The sequence below is a fragment of the Nyctereutes procyonoides genome, unplaced genomic scaffold (assembly GCF_905146905.1).
Source record: "Nyctereutes procyonoides isolate TBG_1078 unplaced genomic scaffold, NYPRO_anot_genome, whole genome shotgun sequence".
Taxonomy (NCBI): Eukaryota; Metazoa; Chordata; class Mammalia; order Carnivora; family Canidae; genus Nyctereutes; species Nyctereutes procyonoides.
This window is the reverse complement of record NW_026575051.1, coordinates 3,837,072-3,861,558: the sequence shown is the minus strand read 5'-3', so window position 1 is coordinate 3,861,558 and position 24,487 is coordinate 3,837,072. Positions and strand designations below refer to the sequence as shown.

At 43.7% G+C, this 24,487-nt stretch overlaps 1 protein-coding gene across 1 annotated transcript in view; it reads left to right on the top strand.

Moving 5' to 3' along the window:
• ILRUN (inflammation and lipid regulator with UBA-like and NBR1-like domains) overlaps nt 1-24,220 on the top strand; it is a 94,497-nt gene extending 70,277 nt beyond the window's left edge. The window contains exons 4-5 of the mRNA XM_055330218.1: nt 4,636-4,964; nt 20,953-24,220. Coding sequence (XP_055186193.1) covers nt 4,636-4,964; nt 20,953-20,988 — 365 coding nt within the window. The 3' untranslated portion in view covers nt 20,989-24,220. The remainder of the gene's footprint in view (nt 1-4,635; nt 4,965-20,952) is intronic.
• The last annotated feature ends 267 nt before the right edge of the window (nt 24,221-24,487 follow it).

Genomic DNA, 24,487 nt, shown 5'->3' with positions numbered 1-24,487 from the left:
TATTATTTGGAGTTCTTATGTAAAGAAATTTATCTCTACTTACCCATTAAGTCATTTATTTGTATCACTATGGACTCACGTGTATCTAATATCTATTTTATATTTTGAGTTATAATCCAGTACTATGTTATTTTATTGCCTAAATTGTTCCAGCTTTGGCCAGAAGGAGCTCTTTCAGGTTGCACCTGTATCCCTGTGACATACTTCTATCCTTTGTTTTTTTTGAACACTTTCTTAGTTTCTGATATTACAAAGATATTCCAGGCTCATCTTATATTTTCCATGTCTTAGCCCAGAATCAGCCATTTCTCTTTTTCTATTAGCAAATTCTATTCAGAAACCACTGGGCACTGGATATGTTCAGTACTACTGGGCTGTTATTACTTCTAGGCCTTCTCAGCAGACAGAGCTAGGTCACGTGTGTATACATCCTAACCTCTGTAAAGAGACATATCTATCATTGTTTCTATGTTTCCTCATCTGTATATATATTAAGATAAACATGAGTTTATACTTCTGTCTTTGACTTTAATCCAGTACCACAGAGTTCATTTTAGAATGTTCCTTTCTTGATCATCTGTAATATCCTTCTTCAACAATGAGAAACCTTGCTCTCCCACATTTCACAATTAATTTACTTATTCAACTCCAGTTAACATGTACCCATGCTATGCATGTATTATAACCCATAACCCTACAAGGAACAAACTTACCAGTTCGAATATTGTACTGATTTTTTATTATCATGTGATTTGATCTGTGATGCCAGCCTTTAGACATATGCAATGTTTCTAACATTCCTACCATAATCTGAGATGTCTTTGTACATCAGTATGGTTCCTTAAGATTATGGAGTTGGGCTTCAAGTAAAGTATTTTCCTCTTTTTTTTTTTTTTTAAACATGGGGCTTGAACTCATAACTCTGAGATCAGGACCTAAGCTGAGATCAAGAGTTGGATGCCCAACTGACTGAGCCATTCAGACACCCCAAAATACTTTCCTTTTGCTCTGCATTTCTAATAAATCTAAACTAAAGAAGTACAAATTTTGTGTACTCTCTTTAGTAATTGATCATACATTTCTACAAAAGGAAGTTTATACTTATTATTAAAGTTATATACTTATTAAAGGTTTTATATGTGAAAGGGACAAGCTGAATGAAACTATTTATAGTACCATTTATCTCCAAAGTCCTGGCTCAGATTCTTTTTGTAAAACACCTTAAGGTAAGACATTCTAAAATCAGTTTCTCCATTGGCTTTACTAACCCATTAACGTATAGGCTTGGCACTTGATTCTACTTTATTGGCTACTTTCTAGGACATCCTGTTGGCTCATTCTTGTTATTGGTACCAAAAATCATATATGTTTGTTGGTAAAGATATTATGGCCTGGGAAATGGGACTGACTTAATATAGCTGTAGTTCCCTGAGTTCTTGGATTCCCAAGTTCCTGTTGAGGAGAAATAAGTATGAGTTGGAAAAGCTATTCTGAGAGTTGAGTGTTCTTAGTCATCAGTGCAAGTTGGCGTTTAACTTGAAGACTGATCTCGGGTCCATCATTTCTGTCTCCAGACCTCGAATCCTGTATCTAGAAGGTGTAGCCTTTCATTCAATGACCCCTACGATTCCTTCCATCACAAGTGGTAAAATACATGGCTGGCAGTTCTTACCTCAGTAAGTAAGGCATTCTGGCAAGAATCGGATGGTCAGCCTCTCTGAAACAAGCTTATTTGGTCCATTTTGATCACCTTTTTCTCTTTGTTTAACACACGCTCATTCTCGCACATTCTGCATGGGACGAACACATTTTGAAACGTGAGGGCTGGGGATCCCTGGGTGGCTCAGTGGTTTAGCGTCTGCCTTTGGCCCAGGGCGTGATCCTGGAGTCCCAGGATCGAGTCCTGCGTCGGGCTCCTCGCATGGAGCCTGCTTCTCCCTCCTCATGTGTCTGCCTCTCTCTCTCTCTCTCTCTCTCTCTTTCTCTCTCTCTTTCTCTCTATCATGAATAAATAAATAAACAAATCTTAAAAAAAAAAGAAACATGAGAGCTAGTAGTGCTTATTTTGATGGCTTAGATTATACCATGTAGAAGGTGTATTTTGCTGTTCATAATGACCCATCATGGTAATAATAACTTGGGAGGATCAGAGCTGGAGTGTTCATTGTTGGATGTTTATAAATCAGTGGTTTCTTAAATGACCCTCTCTTTATAGCTACAATGTAAAATCTGTGAACAGTACGGAAGAATAGCCACAGTAAAGAGAGTGCAGTGGCTTACATATGATACGGCCCAATGAGTTATACGAAAGAAGTTTTAGTTCTTAAAGCCAGGGAAGAAGATGTCATTAGTCTTATATACTGATAATAGTCTTCAGAAGACTATCTTTTCTCTGCTTGTAAGCATTTAGTTTCCTGAGCAAGATGAAGGAAGTGTATGACCTGTTACTGAGTATGTGAAACATATCATGTGCTTAAAAGAACTTTGGAAAATAGATGGGTGAAAGAGAAGTAGTACGAATTAATGTACCGTAAGACAGGGCATATCTGTTTGAGAAAAACAAAAAATAAAGTGAAGAAATGTTGGCTTTGGTTAGAAATATAGGCTAGGAAAGCATGGAATGAATCTTCCTTAGCTGCCTGCCATTGAATTGTTTTTTAAGGCCTACATCATGTTGGTTTATAAGATTGACTTAAGAGCTCTGAATCAAAGTACTCTGACCTAGCACCATCCCATATTTCCAAATGAAGTGGCATGCTGCGTATCCTGTGTTAATCAACAGATTGAACTTTTCTGGCACAAGTTTACATGAGGATTCACATTTGCTTTAATGAAAAATTGTGTCTGGAATGGATTCCCATTCCTAGGAGTCCTGCTAGTGCAGCTAGTGGCTGCAGAGGTGCTAATTCCAGAAGTGAACAGCAGATGTCACTGCATCTCTGCTTACTACGGTTCTGGCTCCTAGCTGGGTTCTGGCTCCTAACTGTTTAATGAAGCTCCCAAACCACCTAATGCAAATAGGGTGTTTATGGCCTTCATCAGACACAGAAACCAGATTGAAAATTGAGATTAAGCACAGCCCAAGAGTGTTTTCCCCAGTTTCTTTCACTATTCCTTTTAGTATTGGGGGGGGGGTTCCCTATTCTTAATATTATCTGAATTTCTGTGTGAGTAACTAATGGAATTTATTAGCCTTTTTGTATCAGCCATTTAGCAGTTATTCAGGAGCTTTGGATAACTTTTCACATTTGCTTCAGCTGGATTCATACTTAAAGCTTCTTGGCCTTTCTGTAGCTTGCTTTTTAAAGGCCTTCCTAGCAGGAAAGTTGATGTCACTGTTCTCTAAATTGAGGTGCAGAACATCAAAGGGAACTCTTTACTCTTCTATTTGAACCCTTTGCTTTGGCAGTTGAGGAAATAACTGAATTACGACCAAAAGTCCTCTTTTTAAAACACATCCTTGGGATCCCTGGGTGGCGCAGTGGTTTGGCGCCTGCCTTTGGCCCAGGGCGCGATCCTGGAGACCCGGGATCGAATCCCACGTCAGGCTCCCAGTGCATGGAGCCTGCTTCTCCCTCTGCCTGTATCTCTGCCTCTCTCTCTCTCTCTCTGTGTGACTATCGTAAATAATAAAAAATAAAAATAAAACACATCCTTATGGTTTCAATGTAGATGGTAAGGCTTCTCTATATGACAAAGGCAAAGTTGGCGTTAAATTGTATTATTTTAGAAAGTCTGGGCATACTGAATTTTTGGTATCTTTTGATCACATAGATCATTAGAAAAAGAAAACACCCCAAGTGATACTTGTCTTAATATACTCATGGTTAATGCTGGTTTACACGTGTGTTGTGGTGGTCATTATTACTAGCTCCCCTCTTTACTCTCAGTTGTCCTATTTGGACAGTATGTTGTCATTCTAAATTGCTCAAAGAAGTAGAGAGGAGGTGGTTGATAAGTTGCAATTTTAGTAATTATAAGCATTTTTTGGCTCAAGAATTATGCCTGCCCTGAGTTTTCTGTTTGTTTGTTTTTTTTTAAGATTGTTTTAAAATGAATTTATTTAAGGGAGAGAGAGAGAGAGAGAGAGCGCACAGGGCGGGGGAGAAGGGGAGAGGGAGAAGGAGAAGCAGACGCCTCGCTGACCAGGGAGCTCAACACAGAGCTCAATCCCTGGACCCCAGGATGAAGTGGAAGGCAGACACTTAACTGACTGAGCCACTCAGGCACCTCTGCCCTGAGTTTTCTAGTTACATACATTCAAACCAAAGCAAAACCACAAGCTTATAATTCTGGGAAATTAGTTTTTAGGTTTCTATCTATAGATCATTGTTCTCTGGAACAGTGATTTCCAAATATGGCTGTGCATCAGGATCAACTGGTAACCTTTGAACAGATACTTTCACAGGTCTTACCATAGACCTATACTGAATGTGTACTGGAGTTTGAATGTGATATTATCAAAAATGTAGAAATGCATGCAGTGCAAATGTACTGGACTACTTTGTCAGCCAGCTTTTAAAGGACATTCCTAAGATTTGGGTGGCTTTGAGAGGCATTTTGGAGTAATGGTGGTGGCTGCTTTGGGTCTTGAAGGAATGCCTGTCACTGACATGAATTGCCCTTTTGTTTCAGATGTCATCTGGGTGATTCTCAGTGTGGAGGTGGGTGGACTTTTAGGAGTAACGCAGCAGCTGTCATCTTTTGAGACGGAGTTCAACACACAGCCACATCGCAAGGTAGAAGGAAACTTCAACCCGTTTGCCTCTCCCCAAAAGAACCGACAATCAGATGAAAACAACTTAAAAGACCCTGGGGGTTCCGGGTTCGACTCGATCAGCAAAAACACATGGGCTCCTGCTCCTGACCAAACCGAGCAAGATGAGAATAGACTCTCACAGAACTCTGTAAATCTGTCCCCCAGCAGTCACGCAAACAACTTATCAGTAGTGACTTACAGTAAGGTAGGTGCCCTCGGAGAAGAGGAGAAGGGGTAGGTGGTGGGCCTTGGGATTTGTGATACCCTTTCATGGCAAACCTAGAAGCCTAGAATGTTCTTTAAGACTGCTTAGCTCTCCTGCCAACAGCAACAATACAAAAACCTACCCCTTCTCCCCTCCCCCTCCCCCATCTTCATGTCCTGTGGATTACTTTATCCACATTTATAATTTACTGCTGTCTCTCTGCTCTGGTTTGGGTGTTGAAAGAACAAAGTTTTTTACATTTAGCATTTAAAAAAATAAAGTCAAAATATCACCAACTGTCCTTCCAGTGTAAATGTATACTAAACCTAGACCACATGCCTTTGGAATCTCTTCCTGCTTTGTTGTTTTTGTTTATGTTTTTACTTTGGCTTTGGGTGGGGCTTTCATTTTTCCAAGGAACAAAGACAAACTCAATTATATATCCTAAATATTGTTGTTGGGCTTTCGCTTTATTTACCTTATTTGCATGTCTTCTTGTTGATGTATTTTCAGTCTATTACGGCCTGTCTACCTCCTCACCCACAACCCAGAGTGGCCCAAGTGATATTTTGACTTTTTATGTGTGGGGCAGGAAGTGAGAGAATTGTTGAGTTCACCATGAATTTAAATATTTTGATAGTTCTGAGACACTCTTCTCTGTGTTTGATTTATTGATCTCCTTCTCCTTGCTAGCTGATTAAACAGTGTCTTCTACCCTCTGCTAAGGTGATGATGGTTCCTGGTTGTTGGTTTTGGTTGGTTGAGTAAAGCCTTGATGCTGAGCGCTCACAGTTACAGATGTTTCATATGGTACGGGCCTGTGAGCATTCCTTTTCATTCTTCTCTGGTTAACAATGCTGTGTATTAGGCCCAGCACCCCACCCTATACAATCATATAACTGTTAAGTCTGCCCTTGCATCATGTTGGGATTTACCCTCAAATTTTGAAAAATAAAATTGATGTTTATTTGAGGACAAATTGTCTGTTGTAAGAATGGTATTTTTCTGACTAATGCTTTATATATGGCTCAGATCAAAAGGCAAATTAAGAAAAGAAACCTGGTGATGTGAATCCTATTTCTCCACACATTCTAGTTAGTAAGAGAGACTTCATTCAGTAGTGGTGTAACAGAGGATTAATTTTTTTTGTTGTTTGAATGGTTGTCATAAAGGATTCTGTGGAGTCATGTTAGTTGCACAGGATATAAAAGAAGTCAATTGGCAAGATATTAAAATGCCTGTATTTGAGTTAAGACTTCATATTGTAACACTATAATAAAAGGTTTTTCCTCTAAGCTCCTATTTCTCCAGATTTTCCTCCTTAAATTTAAACCTCCAGAGTATAACCATTCCAGGTAGTTAAGTGAGCCAAGCCCTAGGGTAAGCATGTCCTGTTAGAATTGGAATTTGCAGTTGAATTCAATGGGAAGATGAGAGTCAGAGGAGGCAAAATGAGTTGCTTTGGTGCTTTGTATAGTAGAAGCCCCTCTCCCAGCTGTGAGTTACTTGGATCAGTAGTTCCTGTGGTTTAAGGAGGCGGCTGTTCTTGGCCACAGCACTGCACTCATCGTCCTAAGTTGTGAACCTGTTAGTTGTTTGCCACTCCTTTAGGGACTGATGCCTTTTCGCCAATTCTGTGGTGATTGCCCAGGCCTAGGGGGTGGCAGCTAGGGTGGGATTGGCAGGGGGTCAGAGTGGATTACCTACCAGCCTTAGTTGAGGTCCTACCATGTTGTCTTTTTTTTTTTTTTTTCTTTGAAGGACTGGGCTATGGTGAGGGTAGAGACTATTGAGATTTCTTGAGGTTGATGAGGTTGATGAATTCATGGTATGTTGCCTTTTTATTTTTTTCATGAACTCTGTAGGAGCATTTAGAAGTAATATTTGCAAGAACCACAGAGAAAAGGTTCTCATTGGAGATGATATTCAAGAAGACTATTGGCTATAATGCATTGAGAATGTGGCACTTAGGTCCCAAAGAAAAACTGGAGCCTCCCTTGTTTCTTTCTCTTTTTCCTTCCTTCCTTAAAGATTGATTGATTGATTGATTGATTGATTGATTGATTGATTTTTAAGGTTAAGGGAAGGGCAGAGGAGAGGAGGAAGGAGAGAAACAAGCAGACCTCTGTTCTCACTGAGCAGGGAGCCAGTGTAGGGCTCAGTCTCATGACCCTGAGATCATGACCTGAGCTGAAATCAAAAGTCAGTCACTTAACTGACTGCACCACTCAGGCACCCTTCTTGTTTCTTAATTTAAGGAGAATCTTATTCAGAATGCATTTATGTGTGCATCTAGCAATTTCTCTGAAAGGATTTCTGGTTAAAGTTGAGACAGCTCCACCTCTTAAGGCAGTAAGAGAACAGGGGTAGGGTATAGACAGACATCACTAAGTATTAACACATCTGTGCACATTTTAGATCAGTGTACATTGTTCAGATGGAGACTTGAAGAATAAAAGAACTTACCCCTATCAACTAACAGCTTACAGTGCAGTAGGGGAGATGAAGTATGCATACAGCAATTAGGAAACAATTTAGTTAAGTATGGAGAGACAAAAACAGTCAAAATGTGCAGTTTGTGTGTATGGCTGTGGATTAAAGTTAGGGCAGAGAGGAAGAAGAGATTGAGTTGGTCTTTTCAAAGGATAGATTTGGAAAGAGGAAGGACAGTGGAGAACCCTTTAAGTGCTGAGGGCAGAATGAGTAAGAGACATGTTCTCAGGAGATGTGGGTGACAGAGATGGATGGGTTCAGTTTGCGGTGGTTTTCTTTGAGGAGCAGTGGATGAAATAGTCATAAATGGCTTTGAAAAGAATTGAGACTGTACTTAAATGGATATCTTAAAGCAGAGCTTATTCATAATGCTAAACATTTGTGTTTGGCTTGAGAATACAGATTTATTTTTATTTGTTTGTTTGACACAGAGCACAAGCAGGGGGGAGCTGCAGGCAGAGGGGGAGGGAGAAGCAGACTCCCTGCTGAGCAGGGAGCCTGATGAAGGCTCCATCCCAGGGCCCTGGGATTATGACCCAAGCCGAAGGCGAAGGCAGACACTTAACTGACTGAGCCACCCAGGCACCCCCAGATTTATTTATTTTTGAAGGCAGGCATGCTTGAGTCAGCTCGAGAGTATGCTTGACACAGTGATGAGATCGGGTATACCAAAGTTATGTTTTAACAATTCCTGTATGGCAAGTGTGTTGCCACGTACTTTACATGTTTGATCTCATTTTTTGGACAAGAAAACAAAGCTCCAAGGGACTCAGTAACTTGCTCAATATTACATAGCTATTGAGAGGCAGAGTTGGAATTCCAATCCAAGGTGCCACATTATTAAAATGTAGTATTAGTAGGTAAACCTGGGCTCTCCCTAGAAGCTCCTGTTGGGCTGGAGGCTGTATTTGGTTAAAGCATTTACTGAGTTGATGATCGGTATCATCAAAGAGTGAAAAAAAGAGTTGAAATAAGATCAGTGGCTCTAATGTAAACTGAAAATTGCCTGTGGCATCTTCTTTTTGAAGAGTTCCCTTGTTTGTCTTTAAAGTAGTTTTCCTGGTTAATAAAAATAAGAACTTGGGGTGCAAAACCTTTGTGGTGTTTATAATGATTAGCACTCTTTTGTTTATTAAATGAGTGGAAAGAATGAAGGGAACCTCTGGGCTTTAGAGTTGGGTTGTGTGTTTGCAGTTCACCCCAGGTGCCACCTTTATTGGATGGGGAGGAGGAGTACCTGATGCCCCCATGTCAGGGATCAGAGTAAACAGTAGATTTGACTTACTCTAAAGAAATTCCCTGCCTCCCATTAAGGCTGGGAAAGAACATGATGCTCTTGGAAGCCCATGACCACAACTATAATAGATACGGTTTCCTACTGCCTCCATAGTTACAGTTTAACTTGGTGAGGTTGGTAGGATGAAATGAAAAGATTGCTTCATGCACCTGCTCTAGGAGGGCTGCATAGGTATGTCATCATAATGACACATATGGCAGTGCCAGGAACTGGACACCCCAGGAGCCCTTCCCCAGCTGTACTTGAATAATCATAAGCTCTCTGGACTCAGTGTTCCATGTCTGGGGGGAAGCTCTGGGTGGGAATGCCAGCTCTAGTTCCATCCCACAACCCAGAAGGCCTGGCCGCTCCCTGTGTGAGAGCTGTCAAAGAGAGTCAGAAAAGTAAGTATATGCTGACCTCCTCCAAATATTCATAAATCTGACTCCTTGCTTTTTGTTAGAAATTAGCTGACCTCATTGCTCAATTGTGGCTGACCTGTCCCATGTGAACAGTCAGATCAAGTATTGATGAAGGTTAGGTGCTGTTATAGTGAACCCTTTTTATGTGATTAGCTCAAGAGCCTCTGAGGACAATCACAGTAGGATAGGTGCTTACTCTTTTGACTCAAGGCTAGTGTTGCCATGCATTCTAGCTCTCTGACTCATCTCTGGAGGCCAGGATAGCTTCTGTTTGGACAGTGTGAGAATAGTTTAAAAAAAAATTTATAGAGGTGTGGAAGGAGAAAAGTCCTGTTAAAATTAGATGGCTTTTCCCCCTTATTTGCCAGTAATTTTTTTAATATCTAAATGTTTTCTAAGAAGGCTTTCTTACAGAGGAAAAGCACGCCAAACAGTCTGATGCAGGACAGATGGTAATAGGCGTGTGGCTGTCAAAAACCAAGGGGCTGTTCTTAAGGAAGGCCAAATGCTTCACTTCCTTTCTCTTAAAAAAGTAATAATTTACACTGAGGGAGCTGAAAAGAATCCCAGATTCATTTATTTTGTTACTTGGCCTATGGCTCTTATTTTGTATTTGTTCTTACTTTAAAAAATGTTTGGAGCTGGTATATGTCATATACTCCTCCTTTAAACTGGATTACAGTCTGAGCCACTGTTATTACTTCTGCCAAGTGCTGGTTCAGAAGGAGAAACTTGTTATTATCTTTGTGGGGAGGTTCATCGTGCTCCTCCAGTGTCAACCACTGCCGAGCGCCATCTGCCCTGCCTGCCCACATTCCCACCTGCTTTTCTTCCTATCTCTCTCTGACAGCCAACCTTTAGTATGTTTTGGCTCTGGAGATAGAGCAGGAGTCAGTCTGCTTTTATTACATCGGAAGTCAGCTCTCTCTAGATCTGCTACAATCTATGTTGACTAAGGCATAGAGGAGTTATTTTCCCTCCATTTAGGTGAGAGTTTAGAAATCTTAGTAGAGGTTGCCTGGGGAGGTTTGGAAAAGGCAAATCTTTTGCTATGTGGGCCTGAGGATATAAGGGTGATGGATCTTATTATCTATTTTGAAGTAGCCAGTTTAACATAATAATAAGGGATGAGTTTGGGGTGACATAATGGAATTGGGTTCAACATTTGCCCAGAGCAGAGGGCCCTGAATTTGACCAGAAGGCAGGTGGTTGGTGTCTGTAGCTGGGATAATTGGTTTTGTGAGGGAGTAGAGGGCAGTGTGACCTTCCCACTGCCATGGGACTTGAGTTTTCGCTCTCAGATGCCTACCCTTTTGTGAAAGGTTTAAAGATGATTCAGAGAGAAACTAGAAGGAAAACTTGAGTCACTTGATATTTTATCCAGTTTTTGTTTTCTTTTGGCAGGGGACAGGTAGCAAAAGCACAGGACACTCAGGTAGAGGCCAATCAGAATGCCGTAATTAGAGCTGTAAAACTACCATTTATTGAGCACTTACTATGTCCAGGCACTGTGCCGAGAACTTTTTAAATTTAATTTTTATTGTTAAAATTATCAATGTATATAGTTTAAAGAGCCAAGTAGTTCTACAAAGTTTATTACAAAAACACTGGTCGCCTCCCTTCCTCCCCACCCCCAGCATTTGCTCCTCAGAGGCAGCAGGCTCAGTGTTTGATATGCATTACTTCATTTAGTGCACACAACAGTACCATGGTTCAGGGATTGCTCTCTTCCCTCCTTTGCAGTTGCAGAGACTTGAAGTACACAGGTTCCATGATTTGCTCAAGGTCATGCAGCTAGGAAATGGTAAAACTAGGATCTGAACAAAAGCAATTGTCTTTGACTCTTGAGCCTGCTTTCTTAACAGTGTACTGCATTCATAAATCCTAAATAGTGTTCAAGTACATATTCTTACCAGTTTAGCTAACAGCTGTGGGTTAGGAGAGAATGCTTTCTATACTATAGTGCTACGTTTCAAATGAGGATCAAGCCAGTTACTAACTAAATATTATGTGACTTCTCTACTACTAAACCCTTTCCCCTCACAAGCTCTTACGGAAACTGTAGAAACCAGTTTTTTTCTCTAGCCTCCCAAAGAAAAAGATTCCCTAGACCCTCCATAGTTACTTGGGTTTAGATCTTTGCTGACATTGAAATTTCCATTAAATCACTCTTGTGATGGCAACATCTGTACCGTCTTGAAGCCACAAAACCTGTCTGTATTCCTCTATTATAGCCAAAAGATATAGTCTCTGAAGTTTTACTTTTCTGGAATGAATTTAAAATCTCTTTTTGAACATGCTTATTCCCTTTAAAGTCAGATTTTATTTCTGTAAAAGCTATCTAGAGAAAGCATATTTTAGGCAAAGGGATAGCCAGTACACACCCTGAGGTTGAAGTTTACCTGGTTTGTTTAAGGAACAGAGTGGAGATGAAGGAGAGTAGAGAAATATGAAGTCAGAGGATGGAAACTAGATCGTGGGGGGGGCGCTTTGTGGGCCCTTCCAAAGCTTTGGGCTTTCTCTCTGAGGAGCAGAGGAAACCATTAAAGGGTTTTGAGCAGAGGGGTCATAAATAAACCCCTTGCCTTTGGAAGGGGGTTGTAAAAGACAGTGGAGTAAAGATAACACCAAGGTTTTTGGTCTAAGCAACTAAAAGGATGGAATTGCCATCGATGGAAAGGGAAAAGACTATGGTAGAAATGGGGAGAAGTCAGGAGGTCCATTTGAGGCACACTGGAGATTTCTTTAAATATCCAAATGGAGATGTCAAGTGGGCTGTTGTATATCCAGGTTGCATTTAAAGTTTAGGAGAAAGGTCTGGGTGGAGATACAAATCTGAGAATTGTGACGTACGGATTATATGTAATGCTATGAGACTGGCTGCAGTCCACTAAGTGATGAGTGTAGAGCAGGATTTCTCAGCTGAAGTACTAAGACTATTGACATTTCAGGCCAGATCTGTCTTGAGGTGGGGAGTGGGAGGGGGTGTCTAAATGCATTGTAAGATGTTTAGCAGCATTCCTGGCCTTTACCCAGTCCCAGTACATGGCAGTAGTACCTTCCCAACCCCAAGTGTAACAACCAAAAATATCTCCAAACATTGTCAACTGTCCCTTGGGCAGGAAGATGACAAAATCTCCCTACTTGTGAATCATTGGTACAGGTAGAGAAGAGGTCCAAAGACCGGACTGGGCTTAATACTGTCTAACATTTAAACAAACCACTTCATGTTATTCAAAGCACATTTACTGTACTTATTCTCAATTTGTAACAGTCTCATGACTTCTGTAGTTACACCCTTCATTTGACAAAATAGGGAAGTTGTAAGTGACTTGTTCACCCTCACATAGTAGATTAGGGGTGGGGCATGGGCTAGAACCCAGGAACCCAGTTTGAGTCTAGTGTTCTTCTAGACCACACTATGATGAGGTTTGCTGGCAGAACCAAAAACCATTGGTTGTTCACTGAAAGTAGTCTACGCTTACTGTCAGGTCGTAGGGACTTTCCCATTCATCTTTTGGAGCTCCAGAAGAATTTATGACCAGGGAGGAAGCAGTGCAAAACTGAGGAACCTGTCCTGTTCATTGCCCAATTAGTACATTCTGTACCAGAAGGGAATTGTCAGGAAACTCTGGTTTAATGATATTACCATGACTCTCTTTTGAAAACCCAGAGGAGCCTGGAAAGTCCTCCCAGCCTTGCTGGTGTTTGCGTTGGCATGGGTCATGTGTGCATTTTAAAAATAAATTAAGCAAACACTATGAGCCTTAGAAAATGTCTTTTGTTGTTTGTAACGTTACTGTCTGACTGAAAATAAAAAGTATCTCCAGGAACTCTCCCCTTTGTCCCTCAAGAGCTTCAAAGTTGTTCAGCTCCATTTTATTTGCTTTGGGGCTCTGAGCATTGTTTTAAACTGGTTTGATGCTGGGCAGTCTTGTAGCTGAAATGCAGCCAGTGTTCCCAGGATTGCCAGAATATTTTATTTTGGTTATGAGGGTGCTTTTTCTTTCCTTGTTCTGAATTTAGCATTTTAATTTCTGATAGAAGTTCTCAAAGTAGGACTAGTGAAATCACAGGTTCAAACAGAGAAGCGAAATTCAGAAGTGTGAGAAATTTCCCCCTGGTGTGTTCTCAGCTAAGTCCGCTGTAACTGTGTTCTAGCAGGACAGGTGGGGAATTCAAGGTTAGAAGCTGGGAGCTGTTGGACTTCAGGGGAAATGGGGGCTTCCTTAGAGTTCAGCTGCAAGGGAGGTTTTTTCCAAAGCTTTGGACACATCCACTTGCAAGGCCTGAGAATCTTGAGCTTTTTGCTGTGATTTCATTGCCCAAAGACCAATTAAAACTGCTTTATACAGAGAGATAGCTTTGATACTATGTAGTTCATAAATGAGGCCTCCAGTGCTCAACCCATGCTAATCCTTATCTTCAAAGAATTTACTGTCTGATTACATACATGTGACTAGCTCATGGGAAAGAATAACAGCTAGTAAAGGAGTATATTGAGTTCCAGTTGACTTTTAAGTAAGTGTTCATATGAATTTTGAGGACGGAGAAGGCACTGGTACCTTGGTACTTGTTAGGTTCAAACTGAATTGGAGGGAAGAGGAATCACACGTAGGAAGGCCCAGAGGCATCCACAGGTGGTGTGTGTTCACGGGACACCGGCCAGCCTGCTACAGAGTACCGTGTGCTTAAAGAGGGTGGGGCGAATTTTGAAGGAAGACCTTTGAAAGCCAAGCAAAGGAGAGCCAATGTTTAATGTGGAAAGAAGCAGAGTAACAGCAACACTCTTGAGCAGGATCGTGGCAAGATGACAGCAAGTATGGCTGAATGAGACCAAGGAGAGACCATTTGTTCTCCTACCTCAGTTAGCCAGACACTGGAGGGCGGCAAGTGATTCTGTGAATTAATTGTAAAAGAGGTGGGAGACTGCAGTAGCCTGTAAGGAAGGGTATAGTCGACAGAAGGTTACAGAAATTTGGAAGGAAATTCTAAGAGGAAATGGGACCAGCCACCTCCCCCAGTGCTACAGCAGAATCCCCGCAGTGCAGCCAGCACCAGTGGTGACAGGGCTAGGAACTTGAGTAAGCTTCTCTCCCTTTGGGTGCCCTCCCCAGTGAGACTCCTGTCAGTTCTTTATTCCTGTTTAGGAAGTTCCTCCGCCCTAGGAGGTGACCATGAGAAAGCTCTGTGTGCTAGCCCCCCACCTGGATTCTAACACACCTGCTGTTACACGGGATTTGGCAGCTAGAATTCCAAATTGTAAGTAACTTTTTCTGAAGTCTTTACTGAAAGGGAAAGTCAAACCCAGCCAGTGTTCTTCATCTCCTTGTTTTATAACTATAAATTATATGTTTAATTCACAATCTTGAGTTTTATTCTTTATGGTGATTTTCTTGAGTTGCCACACGATAGGGTAGGTGAATGCTCTGAGAGTTGCCTTTGGCCATAGGGAGCTCTAGATAGATAGGAGGAAGACTGGAGGGAGGATGGGAAGAGGGATGATGAAGAGAGGAAGAATAAGAGTTGCATGATGAGGGGTACCTCGGTGGCTCAGTGGTTGAACCTCTGCCTTTGGCTCAGGTCCTGATCCTGGGATCAAGTCCCATATCAGGCTCCTCGCAGGAAGCCTGCTTCTCCCTCTATGTCTCTGTCTCTCTATGTCTCTCATGAATGAATAATAAAATATTTTTTTAAAAAAAGAGTTGCATGATGAAGGGTTGGATGGATGGGTAGAGGGAGAATGGATGGATAGATGACCAGGTCCCCAGCAGGATTGTAGAAGTTAGTTAAGAGCAACAGAAAAACTGTTACAGAGATAAGTATAAAAAATTGGTTTTGCAGGGCTTTAAAAAAAAAATCACACTTCGACTGAGTCAAGCTTTGAGCAGCTTTGGCACAAGCAGAAGGCTGTGAACTGAGCCTGCCCCATGATCAGCCCTCATGCATAAAAATAGGTTTATTTTCTTTCCTTTGGCTGGTTCTCATACTCATCCTCAGCCAGTGCATCAAATATATCTTTGAAATTTTGAGGACTGTCACATGAAAGTGGCTTGAACACCAGTGTGAAAGCATCTACAGAAGTACCTCTCCTGCTCACGTGGCCCTGCTCTTCCAGTAGGAAACCTCCTGGAGCAGTCAGCCGCCATTGAGGGAAGGGTCCTGGTTTGAATTTTCTTGAGAGAGTCCTCATTACTCTGCCCATTATTCCAATAGAGACTTTATTTCTAATTAATAAGAGAACAACAGGTTGGATCAGGGCTTGGTCAGTCAAGCCAGCCTTGTGAGCAGGGCCCCACCACACCATGTTTGCAGTACAGGATCAGGACAGAACTTAGTACTAAATCTTGTATTCTTCTGTGTTTGCATTCAGTGTAGTTAGTGATACAAAAGGAGCACTAGGCAGATGCAGCGCTGACCAGGACTGGCTCAGGCAGTAAGGCGGAGGAGGGCTCTCCTGGTGTTATCTGATGCTGCCATCAGTATACACCGGGAGAGCATGTTATTTCACAGCCCTGCAGCATACGCTCCTTTTTGTTAATGTGTGTGAACCTTTTTATTTATTTAAATCACAAATAAAAGCAAAATAAAGACAGGTATGTGAAAGTGTCCATGGTGTGGTGCTTTATCTACACAACTAACTTCCAAATAGAAAAGGTGTACCCCAAAAAACCCTTGTAAGACATACCTTTGTTTCAGTAGGTTTTTCAGCCTCCTTTTTTTCTCCCTGGAATGTTAAAAACCAAATGGCTCATCAGTGCAGAGTAGTTCACCGTCATTCACTCATTTGTGTTACTGCTATTTGAGACTTACTGTATGCAAGGCATAAAGAATTGGCAGAAGCAGGTTCCACCCTCTTCAAGGGCAACTTATTCTCCTCATAGCCCCATACTTCCTACTGTTGAAAATTGATGAGGAAACTTTTTAAAAATAGTCCAGCTGAAACTCGTGTCCTGTCTTTTTAGTACCTTAACATACAGTTAATGTTTTCTCTGAGTGACAATTTTTAGTACTCTTCAAAAAGTTACTTTGATTTCTCTGTATTTTAAGAGAACTTTTGCAGGTGCACACTCACATAAGATTAGTGATAACCAGATTACTGGCTGAGAGTGACTCTGCTAGTCCACAGGGGGCAACTATAAACTATTGTGAAAAATCACAGATTATTTTTAGGTTTGTTTGAGAACAGATCACAAGTACTGGATCTTAAACTGTCTTTTTTAGGAGATTGTGGTAAATGGGACTGAGTTATGTTTTGTCCATAAATGTTGTCTTCTAAAAATATTTAAAAATATTTTAGAATTTTAGCTAAGTTATGGCTCTCAGTAGTTTTTCCATCATGGCAGTTCAGTTCGGGACCTGGTCCAACTACTGTGATGATTCAGCTGGCCTGAGGCCGAGGTCTTTTTCCCAGACACCAAGGAACAGAGAGGCACCTCTGTCTTAGCTGGTGGGTATGGAGCTTCTGTGCTTTAAGAGAGCTTGCCTGCCCTGGAGCCAAGTAGAATTTAGGTCCCCAGGGCTCATAGCTACTGCAGCTGTGCAGTGAAGGGCTTAGGGAAGGCTGAAGCACACAGGCAACACCTCAGTCCCCGTGGACCTAAAGGCTGTCTCTCCTTTGCCAGGAAAACTTTCCTGTCCCCTCAACAAATGTAGCCTTTGAAAGCCTTGAAAACTGTGCAGCTCCTGGGGAACTGGCCTTTAGACTTGGAGTCAGATACAGGACTTCTTTTCAGGGTTTGATTATTCATACCCTCTCTTAGCATGGATAAATCCAGCCTTGCTGTTGGTCTGTGTGTGATGAGGAGTGATTCCTCAGAGAGAGAAGGGCAGCCCTCTGCACCAGACTCCTGAGCTTTGCAATCATGCTGATGGCCACAATTTTTACTTGAGTTGGTTTAATTCAGGGCTCTGTACTAACTACCACCTGATGCCTCTGTCCCTGTTTTTCTTTTTCTTTTTTTTTTTAAGATTTATTTATTTATTTATCATAGAGAGAGAGAGAGGCAGAGACACAGGAGGAGGGAGAAGCAGGCTCCAAGCCGGGAGCCTGATGTGGGACTCGGTCCCGGGACTCCAGGATCACGCCCTAGGCCAAAGGCAGGCGCTAAACCGCTGAGCCACCCAGGGATCCCCCCCTGTTTTTCTTATTAGTAGAGTCACAGCTGTTTTAGGAGAGGTGTCAGTTGAAGCCAGTTTCTTGTTCCTCTGGATGGAGGTTGAAGAGTTGCTAGGCCCAGAAGAGAATGAACGTTATCTCTATTGCCAAACCCTGCTTTTAGGCTGGGGTTGGAGACATGAGCCACTAAAACCTGTTACACTGGGCCTTGGAACTCCAGTGGAACCTGAAATGTGGATGGGCCTCCTGTTTCAAATATACCTCCATCCCACTGCTAGGAAAGGCACTTCCTGCTTAGCCTCCTGCTTGGCCTCCTGCCATTGGATGCCCTGAACAAGCTGTTCTTGGAATCTCTGCCAGGCTTTTCCTCCACCACTAGTAATGCATTGCCTGTGTTCTGTGATCCATCTGTGACACCTATAATCCTGCGTGTGGGGAGTCTAGATGATAAAGTGGTTTTGAAATAGAATTGGTTCCCTCTCCCTTCCTGGAAGTGATGGTAGTTAATTTGAAGGGTAGGGTGGGTGGGAATAGAGTTTGTTCTTCAAGCCACCTTTCTGCACCAATAAAACATCAACAACTTCCAATATGCCATTCTGGGTGAAAAGGGATTAGGTAGCATTTTTTTTCCCCAAAAGACACAGAACTTCAGCCACCAAGCTAAAGGCCAACAAATCCATAATCTAAGCTAGTTATATACTGCACTGAATGTCCAAGGGCCAAGGTAGTCAAAAGTGGCAGTCTGAAAATGCTCATCGTGCTTTTGTTCCTCCCTCTGCCAGTTGCGCAGGACCCATTCTATTTATCTGTAAAATGGGAATGTGCAACAGCTCCTTAGCAAGGTCACGAACTCCCTTCTCCAAGCATTCCAGGCAAGTCACACGGCTATTGGTTGGATTTTAAGGCCCATGTGAAGTGTGTGGAGCTTTGGTCTGGAAGACAGTTAAATTTAGGGGAAAATATTTCATAGAAAGCAAATGCTGTTTGTCTTTCAGTTTTTCTTTTGTCTGTGCATTTTTTCCTGCACAGAGACCTTTGAGCATTGTATTGGTTCTAACTCTTGTAGGAATCAAGGCCGTTACTGCTTTCCTTGGGTTATTCCAGATGAACAAATACTGGGAAGTACTGAGGACACCTTGTTGTAAGCTTTCTATACTTTCTACTAATGGTGTGTGTGACCTCCAACCAGGCCCTACAGAATGGAGTCTGAGAGCCCCTTGGCTCCCCAGCCCACCCTTGTTAATCAGGTTGTACCATGGTAGCTGAGATGGCTACAGCCTTAGCCTACCTGCTGGAATGTAGTTCACTTGGGGACTGGCAAACATGCGGCCATTTTAAACACCGCTGCTCTTACCAGTTATGTGCCCTTGAAGTTGGTCACCTCTCTGAGTTTGGAGATCTTGGTTATCTCAGTGAATCTTTGCAAGAATTACAGAGAATATGTTAAAGTGCCCCAGCAGCATCTCGTGTGTAGTTGATGCTCAATCCATGAAGGACTGCCCATCCTCCAAATTCACCTGGTCAGGATTTTTTGTTCAGTGATAACCACCAAGCAGCTAGAGACATACTCCCGGTCTTTTGAGGCATTATGTAGGGGAGGGGAAAAAAGCGAAAGCAATTTCAGTGCCTTCCACTGAAAACACTATATAAACTTTAATCTCATGTTCCCTATTCTTGTCATCTTTGACCTCTGGCCTAAGCATGACCAAAGGGCATCCTTTCTTAGAGTCCTATTTTTAAGTCTCTTGAGCCAGGCAGTATATTGAGTCAATACTCCTAGAGCTTGAAATCCTGGAAAGATTCAGAGAGGAACCCGAGACCCTCTGAGGGGAAAGGACCTTATGGTCACTTTGTGAGCTGGTGCAAAACTGGGAGTAGAACCCAGATCCCCTCCTCCCAGTTCTGAGCGGCCTACATCCCACAGCAGTGGAAACAGGGAGGGTCTTGCATCTCCAGGCTAACTACCTTCAGAGAGCCCTGCCTCACTTGGGACCTAGGAGACTGTGACCAGATATATGGTATGACCCCCAGGCACTTGTGTCGCCAGGCCTAAGCAGCTATTTTAAAACTTGGATTTGGAACGGCCAATATTCCTGTGACTCAGAGGTGACTGACACTCCAGATAGTAGTCTGGGAAATACCTGTCCTCTTTTAGTTATTAATTCAACAAATGGTTATTGGGTACCTCTTGGGCCAGGCATCATGCTAGATGCTGGGGAGATGGAAGCAAACAGGACAAAGTTATACTGAAAAGGATTCTAATCACTGCCAACCCAGCAAGCAGACACTGTTTTCCCTCCTCAAAGAAATGTGTCATATTTTAATTTTTTAATTTATTTTTATTTTTTAAAAGATTTTATTTATTCATGAGAGAGACAGAGAGAGGCAGAGACACAGAGGGAGAAGCAGGCTCCCTGCGGGGAGCCCAGTGCAGGACTTGATCCCAGGACCCCAAGAGATCATGACCTGAGCCAAAGTCAGATGCTCAACCACTGAGTCACCCTGGTGCCTCTGTGTCATTTTTTTTTTAAGACAATCAAATTCTGACTGCCCATATCCCATCAAGCTAATAGGAAATTTCATGTCAGTCAATCTTGTGCCTTCTCACTCTCCGTTGTGCCTAGTTTCAGGATTCTTAACCTAGTTGTCAAGCATCAACACTCTCCAGTCATTTGTCACAGTTACGGTTGAGGCATCTGCTCTTTGTACCCCTTTGGTCCATTTGGTCCAAGGGCCCAGCTGCCCATAGGCCACTTTAGGGTGTAGGACCCTAGGGAGGCTGGTCACCAGTTAACTTTTGCCCTCCTAGGTCTTGGCATTGACCAACTCTTTCCAAAGAACACACTCCAGGAGGAGGGTGGGAAGGTGGAGGGAGTCACAGGGCATCCTCCAGCAAGTTCATGCCGCTGCTTTTTAGTGTCGGCACATCTTGGTGTCTCATTCTGAATATAAGGGAAAAGTGAGACTATGAAGCTTTTTCCACCCAAACAGTACTGAAAATAACTTTGGGAATAGAGAATAAAACTTACTATCACATGGCAGGGAAGAGGCAGTGTGGGAGAGCAAAAATCAGACTTGGTTTTAAACCTTGGCTGTGCCTTATTCTACCCATGTGACTTGGAGCAGGTCTTTTACTCTCTGCAGTCAGATGGGCCCGAGTTAAATGAGTGTCGTAATACTCACCTGGCTTTCAGGTAAGGTTTAAAGACAATGTGTGCAAAGCTGCTAGTACCATGCCTGTTATCTATGTGCTTAGACAGTTGCCATTTCTGCTGCAGTGCTGTTGTTGGTATAAGGGGCATTAGCCAGAAGGTTAAGGTGCAGAAAATGGTGCACTGGGATCTTTAGCAGAAAGGTTGAGACGTTGTTGTCCAGCAGAAAGGAAGGCTTTGTGACCTGGATGGAGGAAAGTTGACACTGATTGATGTAGCAGTTGAAAGATGAGGACTGCCCCCACTGCCTCCCATCTCTTTGGTTGGTGTGATGGAGTGGGAACACTTAAGGGCAGAAATGCTGAATGTGGCCCCTTGAGGTTTTGGGTGGCAAGGACAACCCTCAGGCTTTGTCTATGCCTTGGGGCTTCCTTCTGGCTCACTGGGAACCATAGATTCTTTAACTTGGTTTAATTGTCAAGTTGTACCTGCTTTATCATCACTGACTATGTTCACTCTCTTCCAGGGGCTCCACGGGCCTTACCCCTTCGGCCAGTCTTAAATGGACACCGGCAAGAAGAAAAATTAACAAAAGACAGAAGGCCTGACTTTGGGGTGGGGGGGAGGGCAGGGGGTTCCTCTGGATTGCAGACCATACCGCATGGACCCCTGGCTCTGACCCCCCCCCAATCCTGGAAGAAGAGGAAGAAGCAAAACAGACTAGTTTTGAGTAAACTCAGTATGCATGTGTGAATGCTGAATCGCAGGAATGGTGTTGAGGCTACTAAGAAGAAACCCATGCAGCCGCCTTGGGTTTTGTTTATTAGGCATCAGTCTAACAAGTCATTAGGTCACTTGGGAAGGAAAACAAAGTTTCAAATGGGGGAAAAAAAGCCATCTTTTTAAACAAAAATTACTTTGCCTACAGACAGGTTGTAGTTTTGAGCACACGTTAATTTGTTTCCCTCTTTCCCCACTCTTTTCTTTTCCTTTTTTTTTTTTTCTTTTTTTTTAAGGTAAGGGATAATATACCCTTTCTAGAATAGCTGCTTGCTCTGGAAGCGATTCAGGTTACAAGCTGGTGTGGCATGTTTGGGGACTCCATGGGTCTGTGCTACGGGTGGACATCTCCTGTGCCACCTGACTCCAGCAGTCTCTGACCCCATTTGTTTTTAATGGCATCAGCCAATGAGTTATCACCCTTTTCCTCTTCTTTTCTGTTTAATCTTCTGTTGATTTACACCTTTGACATTTGTATTCATCAACCCTGTGGCTTGTTACCATCAGAACCTCTCTGAAGACCAAACTTCCCTGTGTGGCCAGCAGAGGAAGTCTTGAAGACAGATCTTGGGCAACATGGAAGTTTCTGAGGCCCAGAGGTGTCCTTCTGCACACACAACAATTCAGATTGCTTTTTTCCATGTTTCTCTTGGCAGAGAGAAATGCCATCACGCTTACTGCTCTTTTGGATTCTTCATACACAGTGGCTCCCCGTTCGCTCTGGAAACAGTGCCTCTGTGTGTGTGTGTGCCACATGCACACACACACACACGAGTGTTGGTGCAGCTCACCAGCAAACATGCGGCAGGCAGGTGGAAAGGTGTCCAGGCTTCTCTGTTGTTAACAAACTCCCTTCCCTTGTTTCCCTCCCTTGTCTTTTGTGCTATTTTCACAGCCTGTTAGTGGAGGCTGAGCTGTTAACATATGAAGTTACAGCCCCAGATGGGGAATTGACCATGGGGAAGGGCCACAGTTACTGACTATGTGATTTGGGAGACCACACTTTGATGAAATGAGAGCACCCCCACCCTCAGCAGAATGCTTGGCTCTTGGGAGGTGGTGGGCAAGCGGCAGCCCAGCCAGAGCAGAAGATGATCGGCTGGCTGCCCACTTGGGCATGTGGCCCCACTGGCATCCTGTGGATCCCATGCAGATTGAGATGTGGACCTCTCCATGGGATGCTCGAACCAGGCTAGAACAGCTGTCTGCCAAAGATACAAGAATATGCAAGTCCCTCTTCTCTTTTCTTCTCACCCCCTCCTTCCCTTGAGTCTTGGTTGGTTTGATAGTCGGGGATGTGGATCTAGGGTGCGGTTGCAGGGTCACCTGCCTGTTCTCACACCTCCATCCACCCCAGGGGTGAGAGACAAGCAGAGAGACCGGGTGATGAGCGGCTGCAAGGGGTCATATAGCCTGGGTGTGGGTGAGGGTCTGCCTGCCTGTCTGTCTCTCGAGTGTCTGAGTTCCAAAAATGTGTGTTGTTTGTTCCTCCTCATCCTCTTCTGAGACTGTTGTTTTTTAAAGCTTGACTGTGGGAGAAAAGCTTGTATGAAGTTCCCCCTTTACCTCCCCACCTCCCACAAAATAAAAGGATAAGCTTTGGTCCAGTGGAAAAGTGCTGGGTGAAGGTGGGGCCAGCCTGCCAAGGAGAGCAGTGCAGCTGGGTCTGGGGTGAGACTACGGCTCACCCCAAGCAGCCGCTTCCAGTGCACACAAGTGCCCCGCTCCTGAGCAGAGGGAAGTCCCTCTGGGTGCCCAGGCCATCACCGGCCCAAGCCAGGGGCTCACCATGGCTTTTTGTCTGAGGGCCCTCTGAGGCCCAGATTGCCACTACTGTTGGTGCCAACCTCCTGGGACACTGCCACCCTGGAGCCCACAGACACCCCAGCCATTCTCCTGGTTTGATGGCCCTCAAGACAGCACGTCTCCAGCTACTGCTGGCAGGATCATGGGAGGCTTTACATCACCTGGTTTCTTAGCTTCCTCATCAGCCCCACACCAGGTGTCCCTTCCCCACTTCCCAGGAGAGGCTGTCTGGCTTGATTCAGCTGGGGCTTTAGTAGGTCACCGTTAGTCTGGCCCTGCCAGAGGCATCCCACTCCTCCTCTTGCTTGGAGGCAAGGTGACTGTCCCAAGCACGTTGACTCCCGTCCCAAGAGCAAACCATTTCTGTACACATCCTTGGAGAGGTGAGCTCCTTGCAGAGGGCCAGAGCAAGCACAAGCCATGCAGTAGGAGTAAGGGATTCCATGGCTGCCCCAGGACCATTCAGTCCCCTCTCACTAGTCTGAGTTCTGAGCAGTGCCTGGAGCCCCTTCTCCTCCCCTGCCTAGTGTGGTGATAGAAGGGACTCTCTCAGCCCCAGTGTGCTCTGCTCCTCTTGGACTCTTCCCCAAAAGTCAGGCTGCCTCTAGGCAGGACCACAAGTGTCTGGCACCCATGAGAGGAGGCAGACAGCATCCTTAGGGGCCTGAGCCCAGCGAGGGAGGCAGAGAGACTCTGGCCTGGGAAGAACCTATTGTGTGCATGGAGTGAGGTGTGTGTGGATGTGTGTACGCGTGCATGCCTTTTTTTTTCTTTTTGCCATGGGGACAGTTGAATTTGGGGTATTTTTCTACAAGAAACAGCCTTCTCTCCCCCAGTAAGGATTGGCTGTAACCTTAAGCTCATCATAGAACCTCACCAAGACAGCTTGTGTGTCTTGAGGATGGCCAAGATGGGATCCCCAAATTCAACCGGAGCCCCAGCAGGAGAGGACGGTGGGGTTGCCAGGGCTCAGAAGTGCAAGCTGATTCCCCACCCCACCCTGCCTTGCCTTTCCTTCATTTCCTTGGTTGAGTGCTGGAGCAGCAGTGGCTGCCCGTCCAACCTGGACAGTGGTGTGTAGCAAGCAGGCTGGGTGGGTGTTTGTGGTGGGGCCTCTTGGTGCCTGGGAGGAGCTGAAGATGGGGAGGTTTTTCCTTACTGTATAAATGAATATTTGTATGATTAAATTAACACACACACACACAAAATCCTGTTTTCATGTGTGTTATTTTTATCGTGCTGTCAACTGCTACTCGCCATGTACTGCTCACCCCCACAGTGACTCTGTGATATGTGCTTTTTAGTCCCTGGGTCTTCTTTTTGCAAATGGGAAAACTGATTAGCCCTGGGGTTATAATTAGATCTACTGCCTTCCTAGCTTCAGTGACCAAAATGGTGAGGAAGCTCTTTCCAACGGCCTTTAGGTCTACAGTGTACTGTGCATCTATTGAGCATCTTGCTATCCCCAGCACATA